This window comes from Accipiter gentilis, chromosome 17 (genome assembly GCF_929443795.1).
Source record: "Accipiter gentilis chromosome 17, bAccGen1.1, whole genome shotgun sequence".
Lineage (NCBI taxonomy): Eukaryota > Metazoa > Chordata > Aves > Accipitriformes > Accipitridae > Astur > Astur gentilis.
In genome coordinates, this window is record NC_064896.1 from 21,224,954 (window position 1) to 21,243,530 (window position 18,577).

Consider the following 18,577-nt stretch of genomic DNA (forward strand, 5'->3'; position numbering starts at 1 on the left):
TCTGCTGCAATATATATTTTAATTCAAAGTGAATCTCGACAGTAATACACCATAAATTCTTATTTTGACACTCACCAAAATAGTCACCTGGAAAACCCGCTTTTTGTGACAAAGTACAGAAGGCTTGGTCACATTTAAATCACTGAGAACTAGAAAGAAATACTATCGCAAACTGTAAGAGACATTACATCCATAAAAAATTTTCCCAGTCCTCATATTGTAATATTGCACAGTGCAATTGCTACATGGCGAACTAGTGTAGCATAGAAATCCAAAGCAAAAAAAAAAAGCCACGAGTCTACAAATTGTTAAACAGTAACAGTTCAAACTTATTAATCAAGTCTCTATCACTGGGTATTTCTAGAACAAGTCTTCCTACAGCTTGCAGTGTGATTTAACTTTTACTTAACACAAACCAAGTTAATTAGCAGTAAAAACAGAAAATTTAAAACTTAAAACCAAGAAAGTTAATACAGTAGCATATTTGACCAATAAAACACCCTGAAGTAAAGTTAAAAACTGAACACAAGAAATTCATATAAAATCTTGCAAATTAAAGTAATATGCAGATATGCAATTCCGTAGTCATGCAGTGTTTTATTTAAAAAAGGCATTAAAACGGTAACGTGTATAAATGCTTCTCAGAGGATGACTTTTTCCACAGAAAAGGTCCTCGCCCTGAAAGCTTTTTTTTTTTTTTTTTTCTGCAGATGGGCCCCGGACACTTGCAGTGACAAGAGTCCGTTCTCTCCGGGTGTATTGCAGGATGGGGGAAAAAAGTCACCCGGTATATTGAATTTAAGCTGTGGCAGGATCCCAAGTATTTCGTTCTTTGAAATGCAGACATTTCTAAAATTACAATACATAGAAAGAGCAGCAGATCTAATTCGGGGCACATTTACAGCAACTTTTTCCTGCATACGATAGGATACTGTTGTGATATACATATAATTGTGTCAATTTAACAAGCACGTTAGCTTAAAACCTTAAGCACAGTAAAAAGAAAGTACAGTAAATACATTAGACCAATGAAGATCCCCATGGCCCCAGAAAAAAAGATGCAGTATTTTTTTTGTTATCACAATACAAAATTCACCTTCTCCGTTTGCATTGGTGATTCTTGGTGTGTCCATTGCCTGCAATGGAGTAAGCACCAAAAAAGCATCGCTTCCCAACACAAGGGAGTGAACACAAAGCTATCTGCTGGACCATATAGCACAAGTTTGAAGTGGTAAGGTGGATATCCAATTTGAGCATTTTCTTGACTCCCTATATTTTAGGCTTTATATATGTGTTGATAAGATTTCAAATTCATCAGGATACTCCTAGTTTCTAATGTATACTTTATATACACACACTTGTACAAAATGCATAGAGTTGATTACTAAAAACACTGAAACTTTTGGGAAAAGTTAGGTTTCTTAATTTTCAGTGTGATTAAAAATGTACTGCTGGTATTTTTATTATTTTTTATGATCTAATACTGTTTATTTTAGTTATTACTTAAAAAATAAATCAAATGTAGGCACATTTATTTCATTCAGACATTCATTAAATAAAACACTGCTTGTGTTAGTGGAGTAAAGAAAAAGATTACCAGTTATTAGCTTATTGACAGAGTTAAACTCAAACGCTTTGCACTCTTATTCCAGTCAACATTGCAAGGATTGTATTCCAGATTTTGTTTTAAAAAAAAGTTAAGTCAAGCCTGCAAGATGCAGCTTCTTAAGTGTCTACACAATGCCAATATGAAAACATAAAAAAAATTAAGTTACATCAATACATCCACTTATATGCAGTGATGAGCTCAAAGTTAATGGAGATAAAATACTGATGCAAATAACACACACCAAAAAAACATATGCAATCATCTTCCATCATTTACAGTATAGTAGTTACGACACTTCAAACATGAAAACAAAATTTAAAAAAAAAAAAGAAAAAAAAAAAAAAGAAAAGAAAAAACACAAACAAAAAAACACCCAAACCCAAAACCCGGCTTCTATTTCATGTAATTAGACTTGTACAGAAATTAGAAGGCTAAGAAAGAACTAGTTAATCACCTAATTTCACAGCTATCTGAAGTGGCAATCATTATATAGCAGCTTATCTATGATACATTCAAGATAAATGATACAATTTATTACTTGCCCATAAGCTAAAACACAGCCTCAGCTTAATACCTTCTGTAAACCCCATCTCTACACTACAGTATACTTGAGGTCTATGAAAAAGTAGCTACCTTGTATAGGAAATGGATGATTAAGTCTTTGGTGCTGCAAAAGCAACTTCATTTGAACAAAACAAAAAACGGAAAGACACACTTCCTAAGGAAAAAAAAAATAATGCAAAAAGCATGTAATTTACGTCCCTGACGGAATGTATTAAATAAGCAAACACCCGCAACAGGCTAAAACAAATACTATAATGTAAAAAGACTAAAATCTCTCCCATGCATAAATGTAAGATTGCACACAAAGAACTCACATCTTTTCAAGCTTCAATAGTAAATACTCTGCTACTAGTTATTAAATACTGCATGGTTTGCTCAAGCTAAGATGAAACCACATCATGGATCAATGAGCACTTGGCTTTTTCTTTCATTAGCTAGTCAGTCATGCCTACCGCACCTCTAAACATTTTATTATATCCAATTAGACAAACACTTTTAAAATAAACTACTTGGGTTGTACTGCAGTTCCATTTACCTGTATGAAATACTGTGTTGTGTGTCACTACTCAATAGCTACTGAATCAACTTTTCTTAAGCACTACTAAAGTCTTGTCTTGAAGCTAGATCATTCTGGGGGGGAAAAAAAGACAGCAAAATTCGGCTACAGCAAAACATGCTGCCTTCTCGATAAGGAAAACACACCCAATACTAAAATCATACCACACAAAACCCAAAATGAGCATTACGCTATCAAAAAATCAGCAGATCTGAATTTTTAAGTGCTGCAGTCCTCAACATTTATATATAAGTAATAACATTAACAACCTCAAATATTTAAGGCACTATGTGTGGGAACAGTTTACAATGCAGCTGAGATTATTAGGACAACAACATTTAAGAGCAATGTTTAGGCTTTTTTTTTTTTTTTGCCCATGCAAAAGACACATGCAATGTGAAGAACAACAGCTCAACTTTTAGATAAGTGACTCAACATTTAAACACCAAGATACGCAATACAAACAAGTTACTTCTACACTGTACTGCTGACACATGTGCATCTGTTGCTCTAGTTCTGTACACTGAATGGCTTCCCAAATGTAGACGTGTCTTGCACTAGTTAGAAGGCAATTTTATAAAAAATAGCAGGAGCAAAACCAGATTTCTGCTCCCATAAGTCACCTGTCTAAAGTTACTATATAAGAAGATAACATGACCAAAGACAAGTTATACCAAATGTGCAAAACACATTAAAAGTGAGTTTGTTTTTTTTTTTTTAAAGCTCAGAGTTTAAATTGCACCCAAGTCTACATGATTCAAAAAAATAATTTTCCTGTTGTGCCATGGCTAATATTTAATAAATACCATGTTTCTTCTTAAATCAAACTTCTGTATCATTGAGCTTCCTCAATATACTGTATTTGAGTTCTCACATAAATGGATACTGGCTGAGTTTTGTTGGACTCAATGGAAATCCTGTGTAAGCAGGTGATGCTGCAATGTACGAATGCGGTGGGAAAATTGGTTTGTACTGAGTCTGATGAATGGTTGGGGAAGGTAAGAGACGGGGATTTATGCCAACTGGAACTTGGTGTACTATACCACTGGGATGAGATATATTGTACGTTGGATGTTGTAACAAGGGTCTTGAGGTACATGGCGAGGCAAGGAGGTGGGCAACAGGCGCAGCAGTGCTAAGGGGTGCCGACGACGGGTAGGGAAGAATAGCAGGCTGTCCTCCAAGGTGGGTACTTCCAGAGAGATGCGCGTGCACGGTAGTGTGATTTGGACTTCCTTGCGGAAGGGAGAAAGCATGACCGGCAACGCCGGCTGGGATGTAAGCCTGCTGCCTCCAATGACCGTAGTTGCCGTTCCATTCCTGCGGCCCAGATCCAAAGTGCTGAACCTGTCCACACAGAGAAACGGGCAGGTCTTAACATTCAATATCCAGTATAAGGAGAGTTTGAAAAATGGAATAATGCACTAAAACTAGTCAACTTAAAAATCAAGAGAAATATAGAGACAGGAATAATTAAATGCTTAAACAAACAAATAAAATATTAGCTGTTTAGATAGTAGCACAGACAGGAAATCTGACAATAAGAGATGGTAAACAGAACACAAAGTTATTGTAATGCTCTTGCAAAAAAAAAAAAAAAAAAAAAGATAAAATGCCATGCTGGGCTGTTTTAACAGAAATACCATGTATCACATGAGCAAGGTGCTTATTCCACTCTACTCAGCACTGGCTTGGCATCAATTGGAAGTGCTGCATTCAGTTTGGGCACCATAATGAGGCACAAAGAGGACAAATAGGAGAGAAATTTTAGAGGAGAGCAGAAAAAATAATAAACGGATTGAAAATATCTGAGACAACTAGGCAAACAGAAGTCTAGGGCTATGATCACAGGAAGATGTGGCAATTATTGACAGTTATAAAGAGAAAGACTAAAAATCAGTTACTCCTGTTAAATGATGCAGGCTTCAAACTACATAGGGCATCTACCAAACAAAGAAGGATGGATCAGCATAAATTTCTGTAATGAAAATAACATTCTACACTTTCTGCCAAGAGGCTGAGGAGCTGCAGTCACTGAAGAGATTAAAAATTAATACTATGCTGATCATATTAAGGTTTGCTTAGAATTAATTAAACCAATCCTTCCGCATAATCATGTAGAAGGGGAGATGGTGTCACCCAACCCAAATGTTTCTTTCAATCTAAACTATTCAAGTCATTATTGGTAAATCCTCTTATCTACATATGGCATGCTTGCATTTAGTATTTAACTTACAATTTAATATTCACAGTTAGTTACTCTGCAAGACTTATACAAACAGGTATTGCTCTTACATCAAATGTACCTCCAGATACCTAACCAAAAGCTCAGTGCGGCTACAGCTCAAAATTAATTAATTAAAAGGGGCTTAAACTTGATGTCACACGTCAACTTCAGTTCTCAGCCACAGTAGACACATTTACTATGTGTTGTTGGGTAACAATAAAAGTAGCTTTTAAATTAACTTTGGGTTGAACTACAATCAAAGCCTCTTCCGGCCCAGCTTCGCTACCTGGCAGCAAAGGTAAGAAACAGTTGGGTTTGCTAAGCTCTGTCCCATCTCTGGGTACTCAAACTACAGGCACTTTAATGCACGCTACCAACAGAACAAGACTGAAATATAGCCCCAGATTTTAACTGCATACTATGAACATTTTAGCATCTGGGTGTAGGAAAAAAAATATGCTAACTTATTTTTCATTTTGTCTCATGCTTTGATTTTGTGTAGGCATTGATAATTTTCCCAGTACGGCTCTTCTATCATTTTTGAAAATAAAGTCATCTGCTTTAAGAAAATGACCAAAAGTGAAAGATACTTATGACTTGCCCAGTAAGTCGAAATCCATTTTTCAAGATTTGAACACTTCTGCAATCAAGCTGTTGAAAACCTGCAGTTGCCATTTACAGCAATTGAAATTGTGAGCATTCAGCACGTTTGGAACCTCAAAACAGAAAAAAATACTTCTTAGATGTGTGTAAGCACACATACCTGACTGAAGTTTGTATGTTGCTGATGGAATGCTGATGTCAGTTTTTGCTGACGGTTTCCTACAATAGAAGACTGGTTTATTCTTCCCAGGACAGACCGCCCCTTTTTCAGTGGCTGGCACGTAGCATCTTCCAAGATACAAATGAACAATGTTATGGTTTTGTTGTGACTATTCTCTTCTAACAAAAGTTAGACAAAAGTTTCATTTGCTTCAGCATACAGGGAGAAATAATAAAATAATACACTAATTGAAGTCTTAAAAACCAACACAATTTTTAAGTGTTATATTACAGATTAGCAGATGTATGAGTAGGTCAAAATCTTCATATGTATGGCTGTTGAATAGATATTCAAATTTCTATTCTTACCTACTGGTATAGAAAGAAAAAAACCACCTAACTTACCTGTATTCACCATCTGTTCATCAAGATGTAACCTGTTTTCAAGTCTCATTGGTGGTACCACTACTGTGCAAACAGCTGATTTGGTTTCAGGATTAACTGATGCTCTTGCTTCCTTATTTTTATTGGTATTAGCCACAAAGCCATCCTCCACAAATGGGCTGTCGTGTCCTGAAGAGTCTGAAGTTGGAGAGCCATCCACCGTATCACATCCACTTTCCTGTTCGTCATCTGACATACTATCAAAAAATAAAAGTATTGCATTGAAACAAATACATTTTTGTAATACAGATGCATTTTATTAAAATGCCATATAAAATGTATGGAAGTAAAACCACTCAAAGGTGTATAAAACAGTTATATTTTAATTATACAAGCACAGACATTCAGATGGCAGTTCAATATTCAGACTCATTCTACCCATAAATTGCAAGGTTCAGACAAAGGAGGTAACTTCTACTTAAAGACTTAGATGTGTAACCAACTTGCACTCACTTATTTATTTTTTTAAATAATCTCGTACTTATAATTCACCTGAAATTCAGATTTTTACACCAAATAAAGAGTCGAAGAAGATTACTTTGTTTCTTCCTGAATCAAAACATAAAGGTCTCCTGATGGTTACTACCCTAGCAAAAGAGAACATACTGATCTAATTTCCTTCTAGAAATCAGCCTCATCCCAGAGCCTGCAAAAAGCCATCCCTGGGGTCTGTGAGAGTCAGCGTGGGACAGAGAGCACCAAGGAGGCAACCTGCACAGTGGCAGGCAGCTCCATATCAACCACCAGCAGCTACGCTAGACCTTATCTACTGAAAAATTAGGTCTCTCTGAAGCTCCTCCAGAGAGCACTGCCTGAGTGTAACTGATTGATTCTTTTACACAGATTTAGATTAAGGAGACAAACACTACCCGCTATTTACACGGCGACTATTTTGGCACTGGTGGTCTGTGAAATCCGTGCTGGTCGAGTGGTGCAAACTCCTTCATTCAACCACTGCTTTTACCAAAGCAGCTGGAAGGGGAAAGAGGTGGAGAAACCAACTCATAGTAATAGCCTTTGCCAACATTCATGGAAGCTCCGTGCTTGTATCAGAAGAAGAAAGGGCTAAGAAGATGGTAAATGCCAGCTGCCAGAAGCGAGACCACAGTCGAGTCAGCGGAACCAGAACCAAACACCTTTTAGGCAGCAAGTAGTAAACAAACTGGGAAAGGAAACTAGTTTATGATGAGGTATATTGCCAGAAAAGATATTAATCTCATTTATGTATTATTTATTACACAAGCAGAAGGTACATCACAGACCCACCACTAACAAAAAAAAGAAATTTAACTAGTCCTCAGCTGGGACTGTGTCAGGTATGGATTATATAGACAGCAAGAGACATCCTTCACTTAACGGAGTTAAAATGAATGGTATAGGGTGATGAATAAGTAAGTGTAGATGCTAACAAAGTTCCCGGATAGAAAGCATAAGCAAGAGAATTAAGAATTTCTATAAACTAGACAAACATGAAAACCCCAGTTTATATCAATAAATACACGCTTAACTTAAAACATGCAAGAATTCACTAATCCCTAAAGATATGGTCAAGTCCTTTGGTGATTTTATAGCTAATGTAACAGGTCCTTATAGCATGGTGATATAATGAAGATGATATTAATAAAACCATTTATAAAATTTAATTTTTTTGTGAAAAGTACTTTGACATTATGAGGGCCAGCACAAAAACCTGAAGTCTTAGGACAACAGAGCTAGGTAATTCTGAATAGTTTTTTAAGTAATAAATATTGATACTGTGACAACTACTGAGCAATTAATTGTATTTCTATATTATTAACTTTTGATTCAAGTTACTAATTATATGACTGACTTAGTTGAATGCTAATGAAACCAGAATCTGATGCACTCCTCTGCTAGTGACCTAAAGTTGAGTTACAGAGGGGAACTGAATTACACGTCAGTTCCTTGCAATTCAAAGAAAACATTAAATCAAGCAGGTCTTTATGAAAAAAACTTGTCTGAAGTTTTGAATGTTTTGATATTAAAGAATATCATAAGCAGGACTGACAATGTCAACTATCGACCAGTAAGACTACCTGACACCTCCCAGTATAAGACATGTCTTGTTACCTAAATCTTTACTAAAATTTAACCATGTGAATGGAAATTCTCCAAATGCTTCTTGTTATTCTCTTGTTTTACAGTCAGAAATGACAAATCTTGAAAATAAGACCAGGGAAATATACCTATGTACCACCTATGTAACTGTGGCAACTTCTTATTTTAATATCTCCAAAGTCCCAGAAATGGCAGAAATTTGTCTGGGATTCTCTTCTACATCAAGTCACCCTAAAAAAAAATGACAAATCTATCCATATGCTCCATTACTACGGTTTTGTTGTTGGATCTAGCAGTTGCATCCACAGAATGAGTTGGATCAATTTAGTAACTTAACAGAAAACTAATCCACCCAAAAACCTGTGTGACTGGATTAAGCGTAACACAGAGCTGCATCTTGAGTAAACTTAAAATCTTTCCCTAGTCCTAGCACTCACCAGACTACACACATCACCTCCTTTGAATATGCCTTCCCAGCCCTGGACAGTGGAAAGAATAGCAACCCGCTACACCTTTCGGTGTATTCAGTGTCCAATACTGCAGAGATTTGTTCACTGAATCCGAAGAGTTCAGGCCTTACAGAATACCAAATGGATGTCAAAGTTGTTCATGCACAGGTCTTCCCCCCACCCCCGCCTTTTTTTTCTTTTTTTTTTTTCTGAAGGGAGAGGATTGTATTTATATAAACAGAATCATTTATATATATGTAAGTTATCCATTAAAAGCATCATTAAGTCAGGCTGTCCAAAATTTAAAACATATAAAACTGCCTGTACAGACTAGCGGTTCCATTTCCTTGTCAATACATGCTGTGATAGAATCTTTAATTACTTTAAACGAACTTTTTTTTATTAAGACTCTAATCTTACTCATTTTGCAAAATGAAACTGCTCCAAGTCTGAATCACTCTTTTCTATAGAGAAAGCTATTCTACAGAAAGTAGGAAGTGAAATGTAGACTAAAAAGAAAAGAACTGGTCATGCTTATGGCAGCCACAGGTTGCTTAAAAAAAATGAATTGTATCCCTAGGTCACAGAATTTCTGTGAGATACTGGGTAAATCATATTAAACCAAACTTTTCACCAATACCAGCAACTCTGTATTTCCAAATGTTTCTTCATTCCCAAACGCACATCTAGGAATTTGATTTGTAGAAGTGCCAAGTACTCATAGCTGCAAGTAAACTTTCAACATATTAGCGCTGGAAGGGCAGGGACCAAAATAAGAGGAAAAGCCCCAACCAGGACAACCCAAGCCAGTGGGAGCTTCTGACTATGTCACAGGTGCATGTCTTACGAGCGTCACACAGACGTGTGCTTTAGTGTCAAGCTCTCAGGTACTGTAGCAAAAATGCCTTTTGTTTTCAGAGTTACATTGAATGCTTTTCTAAGAGTGAATTTTGAATAACGTGCAAAAATGAAGGCTTAAGTAGACATCAAGCAGTGAAGATCTGTTTAAAAGCTGCTCATATGAACAGTGTTCACATAAGGGAAGCTTGTATTTGGTAGAATAAAAAGGGCATCAATATCACTAAAGATTACAATACAAGATACGCAACGTGTGAACAAGAGGGCGCAAAAATTAAAGATATTCCGGTAACTTCAAATTCGTCGCACTGTACTTTGGCTTACTTAATTTTGCAACCTTAGGAGGCTTTTGTTCTACGGGAAGTTGCATGCAACATGTTTATATTGTCTGTGTAAATACCATTCATTCAGTATTCTGAAAACTTCCAATGTAGCAAGACAGATCTGTTACGAATGATAAAAAGAATAGTCTATGCTGTGCAACTGTAGGCCAATAAATTAATTTTTAAGTACATCATTTAGCCTCACCAGATGGCAACATAAATCTTTTGCATTTTTTAGTATCAACTGAGTCTGCTGTATACTCGGATCTTTCTTTTTATTGAAAAGAGCACAACTTCTTACCTGTTGGATCTCTTGCAAGGAGATGGACTAGACTGTCCCGAGGAGCTAGTACTCAGAGTGCTATCAGGACTGCTGAGAGAACACACGCGGTCGATGTTCAGGGTGTTCTGGCAGGCTTCACAGTCAAGGCTACCTTTACACCTACCACACAAAAAGAAAGTGAGCAAACATACCATCTCTCATTCATTCTTTCCATATGCCACTGACTTAGGTGTAATTATGGAATAAGAAGGGGTCAAATATTATAAAAAGTCCCTTAAATGTAAATTAATATCCAATTCCTAGTTTCTTTTACATCCATAACAGATTTTAAACCTTTTCAGTGTTCCTTTGGAAATTCTAGACTAAACATGCATTTTTTGAAACCTACTAAATGAATAAATTTTTTACTGAATCAATACTAAAACAAGTAGATGAAAGAGTTGACTATTGACAGTTCAGAGCTTTGTAACATTTGACAAAGTTTAGATTTAAAATACAAGTTCCTCCAGTTCAGAATCATTACAAGTAAAAATGAAGTCGAACAAACATTAAACTTTTAAGCTCTCATTTAAAATGATACATGCTTCTTCATTAGCTTTGTGAAAGAAAACTCCTTTGGGGGACCATACTCAGCGTCTGCTTTTATACCCAAAAGCACACCTTTTCATACTGTTAGAGAATTATTTTTTACCCATATGTATGTAATATTATCTACTGGATGCTACTGCTAGAATGATAGCATTGATTATACAAAGCCAGAAGACTAATCCTCAACAGATAAACAGGGTATGACAGTATTAAGAAAAAAAAGTATGCTGGACCTGAAAGTATTCTGGTTTGAAAATGTCTAACATACACAGATTAATGAGGTACACTTTTGAAAGTATTTTTCACTTTCAAATAATATACTGCTACAGAGTTAACTTCTCAGTGAAATTTGATTAGAAGTGCACTGCTTGTCTTTTTTTAAGCCAGATTCATTAAATACAGTAGCTATGCTAAGACAGCTATATTTAAGCAACACCTTAATCAAAGTAAACATCGATTCTTACTCTCTCAGTGAGTGCGTTCGTCCTAGGTCGTCTTCATCTGTGTCACTGCTGATGGTGATGACGCTGACTGCTGGGCTGGGGGAACCGGCAATGAAGATAGCCTGGCGCTGTTTGGTTGAAAGAGATGAATCAGGGTCCAGCCTGACCGATGCTTCACAACAGTTACTTTCCTGTCCTTCTGAGTTATGATTGTCCTGTGCTTCTATACAACTTATTCTCTTTACAGCCTTCAGGTTAAGTATCTTTGGAGATAAAAAGGCTGAATTTTGGATATTGGTATTTTGTAACACATTGCTCCTGTGAAGAAAACACACCATTTGACATTTAGTGAATCTCTATCCACAGACCTTAACACTGTACCATTTTCAACAACAACAAAGCAAGCAGTGTAGGCTAAAACACCAATTTTCTAAACTAAGAAAAACATAAAACAGTAAACAGTCATAAATACTGGGCATAGATGACTTCAGACATTCATAAAAAAAAATCCAAACTAAGTGGTATCTAAGACTGAAATTTGCAACAACACTGAATACAATACACTGAAAATCCCATTTTCTTATAAAGGAAAAAAAGAAATGAAAATCCCATTTGGGCGAAAAACAAGCAAACAAAGCCTGGCCAGATTTCCTGCAAAGGTTCTCCCTGAAAACAAAAGCTGGGAGCCTCAGGATGAAATTCTTGCTGAATAAAAGACTGCTGTCATTGCCGTTTGTAACCCATGCTTTCCCCTTTACTGAGCGTCGCACACCTTTGCAAATACTTCGTATGGCAGCGGGGCCTATTTTCTTCAGCAAGCAGCTAAAGTATTTTTGGCTACCAGTGAAAGAAAGACTATTCTTAAGACGATTGTAAGGCATCCTGCAACCCTGTTATGTAGTATCTTTATTTTTAGTTGTCTAAACCTGATATATCCTCACACACATAAGCTTAGGAATATCTCATTAGAGCTACCTCAATATATTCTTATACCTTCCGAAAGGCTATAAAGACAACTTCGCTATCACGATAGGCACACACTAATCGACAGGAACTAAAACCTCTTACTATCGCAAGTATTTTTCCATCTAGTCTGTACTACCAAAATAACCATGAAGACTTAGGGCAGAAAGGACAAATTTTCCTAGAAGAAAGACTGTTGAAGTACAATTGTCACTAACAAACATGCCACTTTTACAGGCTATTCCCCTGCCTGCTGAACTACAGATACGCTATCTTCGAACGTTAGAAAGAGTCTACCGACCTGTTCTGACACAGCTTGTTCCTCTTGGTAGCTGCAGGCTGAGGCCAGACAACATGCGCGATGCCCACACTAATTGGCTGAGGGGCAGACAAGGTTATCTGATGTGTTAAAAGAGGCTGTGGTATCATTGAATTGTAATGGGTGCCCTGGGTAATCATCTTCCTGAGGAAAAGTAAAGGAAGTTTTAAATTGCAGGTCATTTGCATCAGCATCCGTAGATCTTGTTAAATCAAAGCCATGAGGGTATTGCACAAAAATATGTGGACTTACCCCCAGTCTCCAAGCCTCTGTGGGCCAGCCACAGGATCAGAGGCCAGAGATGTAGCAGGAGCTGCCACTGGTGCTACGTGCTGCCATGCAGGAACCAGTATTTGCTGGGTCTGATTTGACCATGTCTGTGGTGAAGCAGAGAAGATTTCATGACACAGGCAATGACTGAATTTACATTAGCCGCTTGCAGTTCAGCACCAAACAGAAGAGGGACTGCAACAGAACTCTAGCGGGCAAAAATACTTAGTAACTAATAGTAAAACAAAGAAGATTTTTACTTTAAAGTAAGCTAACCTGAGAAAGGATTCCTGCTCGAATCTGTAGCGGCTGAATTGTGTGGGCTTGGGTCACCAACGGAACAGCATTATCCACCCTCAGGGAGAAACTGGTGGGTTTACTATGGTTTGTAGGAATTCCTGTCAGGGAGGAAAACACATACCCAAGCTTTAAGCAAAACACCAGCCTTGCATATATTTTCTGAGAACATTTCACTATTTTTTCTTCATGTGTTTACGATCCAATTCCATAATTTAGACTTTCAAGCCAAATCAGCACCTAAAACATTTTTGTGCTGTTGCTTATCTGCACAAATATTTGATGTTGTAATTTCCAGAAAGAACTGCCAATAGCTACTATTTGGAAACGACTACTAGAAAGTGGAATGACTTTGGCAGAAAGTTCTGCAGAGCTAAGCATTTACTCTTTATCACAAATTACATCACAAGTATTTGAAAGGAAGCAGACAAAAGCAAGCAGAACTGAATTTCAAAGCTTCTCTCAACTGACTCCTGCACATCTCATGCTCTGTATTTCCAGCCAGCTGAAACCCATTCCTCTAAGCTTTTATAGCCACATGTATAATGCCCCTATCTGTTACCATCAGTTTTGTCGGAAACAATGTAGAATTTTCTGTGTATGCCATCAAAAATTTGCAGTAGAATCCATAATCCTATTTCTTCCTTCGTCAACATAATGCAAACTGTAGCACTGTTGAAATATTACCACAAGACCATAGCAGGAAAAAGATGCATCTCATGCTCTGTATAGATTTCTTTATTGTCACAAGAAACTAACAGACGTACAGCAATGCTGCAATGTTTACTACTAATAATAATTTTTGACATAATAATGTTAAACTAAAATGAAGAGAAGTTTTTTTCAACAGACATTGCAACAGAACAGCTATGCTAGAAGAAAATCCTGGCTAGGCAAATATACTAATTTCACCTTCTAACAGCACTTTGTGCTTTGTGCTTTAGTCAAAGACTAAGCAATGGGCGTTCGGAGGTATCTACTAAAGAACTACTAAACTAAAGGTTAAAAGTCGTTTGTTTTTTTTTAAAATCTTTACAATAAAGTATGAAAGAAAATCTTCATCTGATGTAACTCTCTCGTGTCGCAACGCAATACTGAGTTATAACCATGCAGTCCAAAGCTTTTAGTTTCGAAATGCTGTTGACTAATTTTTTCCACACAGTCATCCAGGACAGCTTAGCTTAACTTAACTTAACTCTGACAGAAGTAGTGAGCTTTAGCACTTCAGATATTTGACAGAGCAGCCAAGCAGGGAAACCTTGAAGCAGTGCCAGATACCATTAATATCCCCTTCCCTCCGTGCCAGCAACTCAACTTGTCACCTATGTGATTAAAACAATATATTTCCTTTATTCAACCTGTAGCAGAATTTAAACTTGGAAATTTATCATCATACTAAGAATACAGTATACAGGTCACAGATAAAGTATTTGCCTGTACTGTTTCCTTTTCCATAATCACTTTATTCACCTGGGTATAATGAAATCAGAAGGGTTTTTAAATTATGGAATATGTCATTGTATAAAGCATATATACAATTTCTGTAAGAAATTACTTAGCCATACTAAGTGCACAGAAGGAAATTCTGTATGAAGTTATGCATTTAGCTCATACAGCCTGTGACACTCTGCACGATGAATACTTGGAGCTCTCCTGAGTTTCTGGAACCCAAGATAGATGCAGCAGCCACAAATAACATTACTGATAAAGTCTGCAGTATCTGTCTTTATCTAAAGAGATAAAGACTTCCTGGGCTCTAAGTTTAGGTTAAAAGTGTTTGGGGGTTTTTTTCCAGAGTGAATCTAGTGTGATTTCTAGAACGTCAAAATGCAGAGGGAGAACTAAGGAGGAGTTTGAAAGTCATCCTTAAAAATCCTACTTCCTATAAAATCCATCATTTCAAGATTTGATCTCAACATGAAGCTGAACATCACCAAGACAGATAAATTGCATCTTTGGAAATGAAGACTATAATCAAGCTAACTTAATAAGCAAACAATATAAAGTACCTTTCCTTCTCCATAAATGACTATTACTAGGATAAGAAAGGCTGTTTTTCATCAGCTCTGCTTTGATCAGCCCATTATAAAGAGAAAAAACAAGTTTTGCTCGATATGTTCTGAGATCTAAATGAGGATTTAAAGACTCCTCCAAACAAATAAGACCTACATTTGCATGATGCAAATGCATTTGTTTAGGGAAACAGAAGTCAACTGCATTACCATGTGTCCTTCTAGAGATGCTTATGCTTATTTGGTCGTTTTCTACACTGCAGAAATACTTCTCTGCTAGCATTTCCACCTCGCAGTCTTCCAAATGTTTCTGAGAACTGAACCCGCAGCCAATTATTTCTTTCAATAAATACAAAATTGTAGGCTTAAATCAATCTTATCCTTTGTAATACAAGAGAGTTCAGCCAAGCTGCCCTTTCCTCCTCACAGCACGATGCAATAAAAATTCTCAAAGATTTAGTTATGTGGTTTTCAGCCATCCGAAAGCTGCGGCAGCTCTATCTAGCTGTCCTGGTTCACTGTAACAGTAGGACAGTAAATGCGACACTGTTTACATAGGGCAGCTACACCCTTAAAAGAAGCCCCAAGTTTCCAGATGTTTTCTTAAACATTCATTTGGAAGTCCAATTTAAAAAAAAGCAACTTTATTATCCAGACAGATTTCTCACAAGAACTGTTATATTTTCTTATCTTTATCCCTAGAATACCTTAGGGAGGTAGTCGGGGGTGGGGCAGGAAAGAAAAAAAAAAAAAAAACCAAACCAAAAAAACCCACCAAAAAACCACAAACCCAAAACCACAACCAAACCAACAAACAAAAAAACCCCCAACACACAACACCACCAAAAAAGAAACAAAACACTGCACCACCAAAGAATACACCACAACACTGATACTCCCTTCATCTTTCTTGTTTCCTCTCAGATTTTATTTCAGAATACCCTCCTTTCTTACTTCAGCTTTCACATTGTGTCTCTCTATTTTATCCAAATTATATATACGTATACATATACGTATGTATGTGTGTGGTATATGAAGATGGGAGCTCTGGATTGCTTAAAGCATTTTCTGCAGATGCTGATTTGCTATTTCTTTCAGAAAGGTGCAATGTATCTGGATCTGACTCACATGCTAATTTTTTTATGGCATAATTAAGTTCTTTTAAATATATAGCTTAAGTGGATAGCATGAAAAACTCAAATGATGCTAACAGACAGACAGTAATGCTCGTATTTTAGGAGCTGTAACAATTACAGTTAAACATACCTTGAATAGTTGGTGGACATATAATCAATGCCTGTTGGAAAACATCACTGCAACCAAACTGAGCAGTTCCTGCCTGCAGTGGTATCCCTTGGTGCAAAACTGAATGGGCAGATGCAGTTAATGCCTATGGGAACAGATTCAATAGAGGTAACATTATAACTGTGCATCTAAATCTCTCACACAATTGCCCCCACCAACTGAAATAACTTATAAAAATTAAACTTTCAAATACATTTCACAGGCAGTGATCCCACTTGGCCACTGGAGGGCACTCTAATACAGCACTGCTTTGCTACAGCAATCCCAGTTTGTAACTTAATTTTGAAACACACCGAATTCTAAATGTTTAAGTGTTTCAGAAAACACTAGGAAAAAATGAGAGTAAAAGACAGAAGATTTTGTCACTTAACAGATGTACTTTTTTCAATTATGAAATTAATTAGAGAAACTGCATTAACTTAATTTATAATTAAAAAAAAAAAAAAAAAAAAAAAAAAAAAGATGTTTTTACCTGACTTCTTACTGGACCAATTTTGGTAAAGCTCGCAGTCAGATTAGCTGCACTGCCTGAGGCAACTGGTCTCATAAGTGATGTTTTATTGCGATTACTTAAGTCATACAAATTTGATCTGCATTTGCAAATATCCATGATATGAAAACAGGACTTCACTCTATCAAAACCAGAAAATAAGTTGCTTTAATTAGAATTTCATGTTGTTAAACGTCTAAACAATTCCCCAGAACAAGGGGAAAAAAATAGTTCAAAGCCCATATTTCCCAGTTTCACAGAATGGCATCATACACAAAAGTAGAAAAACAGAAATGCTGCTATTACTGTGTTCATGTCAAGCCTTTATATTGCATATTTTAAAATCAAGAAAAATACTGCTATTTCCTGCTCCTTGCATCTAACACCATTTTCTACAACTGCATACAAACAGGAAGGATAGTAAACTAAATGGATGGAAAGCTCTTTATTTCATTAAAATGCTTGCACTTTAGGAAATCCACAGTGAAATACACAATTGCAGAACTGCAAGAAAATTTTCAATATATTCCACCACATTAACCAGTGCATAAAAGGAGGTATCTGAGACATTCCTCTCAAGAGGAAATGCCTACCCGAGCTCTCAAATGATTCTTCATACTTTCAAAAATCAAGCCCAAGTTTCTGCAGTGTTGGAATTTTAACAACCAGACATAAAAATGGTAGCTTAGAAATCTATTGCTCTAAATGTTACTTTTCAGAAAAAAACATAGTTATTCAAACAGTTTCCTTGACCAAGTAGATGTATCTAACATTTCAAGCACCTGAAAGAATTCTCCAAGACGTTACAAAAATGACAAAAGATTTTCTCTCCGATAGTACAAGAAACAACGCTATTATACATGTGAATCACTACAATGGAGATTTAAAAAAATAATTTTTGTGTGTTACATACTGGTTGCTATGAGGAAAATCAAGGAGGTGCTTCATGGTAACAAAAGAATGGTTCAGGGTCTCAGCTGGAGTGATTCTTAAATCAGCATCGATAAGCAACATTTTCTTCAACAGACTGACAAATTCCCTCCTATCTGCCTTCTCTGCCAACAGGTCACTTCCTTCCAAATCCATCACCATGTTCACCTGGCATTGAACAAAACAATCAGATAGAAGATATGCATATTAGTTTAACTCTTTCTGTTACTGCTTTCTGCTGTAAAACACTAATATTAAATTGTTTTATCATGTAGGGCACAGTGAATTTGCTAGTTTTTCCCACTATGGTTGGCTCAGAATCGGTGACTTTTTTTCTGCACACACACTAGTTCCCTTGCACCCTTCCCCAACTAAAAACCCCTGAAGTCTGGGACTTGGAATTTAAGAAGTAAGATTTGGGATGAAGATCTTTATATGGTCTAACCTAAACTACAAAGGTTAATCTTCAGAAAACAAATTTCAAACATGTATTAATGCCAATCTTGCAAAAAGATTTCATTCTCTTTTCAGGATATGGAGGAGAACGAAAAATTTCCTATTGTTATTGACTAGAGATTTATAAAGCTAAAGAAAAGTGAGGAAACAGTTACGTGTTTTTTTTAAAAGGGGAAAAAATGAATTCTAAGATAGCAGACTTAATACTGGAAATTATATAGTTAAGATAGAAGGATGCATGTGTTCTTTTTTTAGCCAGAATGGCAGGTAAGATCAAGAGAAAGTATACATTATACCTAAAATGAAAGGGTTCCCCCACCACAAGGGCAAGTACCATTGTTTAACACAAG

The 18,577-nt window shown here is 36.5% G+C and overlaps 1 protein-coding gene across 3 annotated transcripts in view; it reads right to left on the reverse strand.

Annotated features, from left to right (window-relative positions):
* HIPK3 (homeodomain interacting protein kinase 3) overlaps positions 1-18,577 on the reverse strand; it is a 78,995-nt gene continuing 60,418 nt past the window's right edge. For all 3 annotated transcript variants that reach the window (XM_049820481.1, XM_049820479.1, XM_049820480.1), the window contains 11 exons: positions 17,755-17,939; positions 16,824-16,983; positions 16,313-16,436; positions 13,014-13,135; positions 12,720-12,844; positions 12,450-12,611; positions 11,207-11,503; positions 10,173-10,313; positions 6,124-6,359; positions 5,720-5,847; positions 1-4,076 (listed from right to left, as the gene is read on the reverse strand). In XM_049820481.1, coding sequence (XP_049676438.1) covers positions 3,600-4,076; positions 5,720-5,847; positions 6,124-6,359; positions 10,173-10,313; positions 11,207-11,503; positions 12,450-12,611; positions 12,720-12,844; positions 13,014-13,135; positions 16,313-16,436; positions 16,824-16,983; positions 17,755-17,939 — 2,157 coding nt within the window. In that variant the 3' untranslated portion in view covers positions 1-3,599. The remainder of the gene's footprint in view (positions 4,077-5,719; positions 5,848-6,123; positions 6,360-10,172; positions 10,314-11,206; positions 11,504-12,449; positions 12,612-12,719; positions 12,845-13,013; positions 13,136-16,312; positions 16,437-16,823; positions 16,984-17,754; positions 17,940-18,577) is intronic.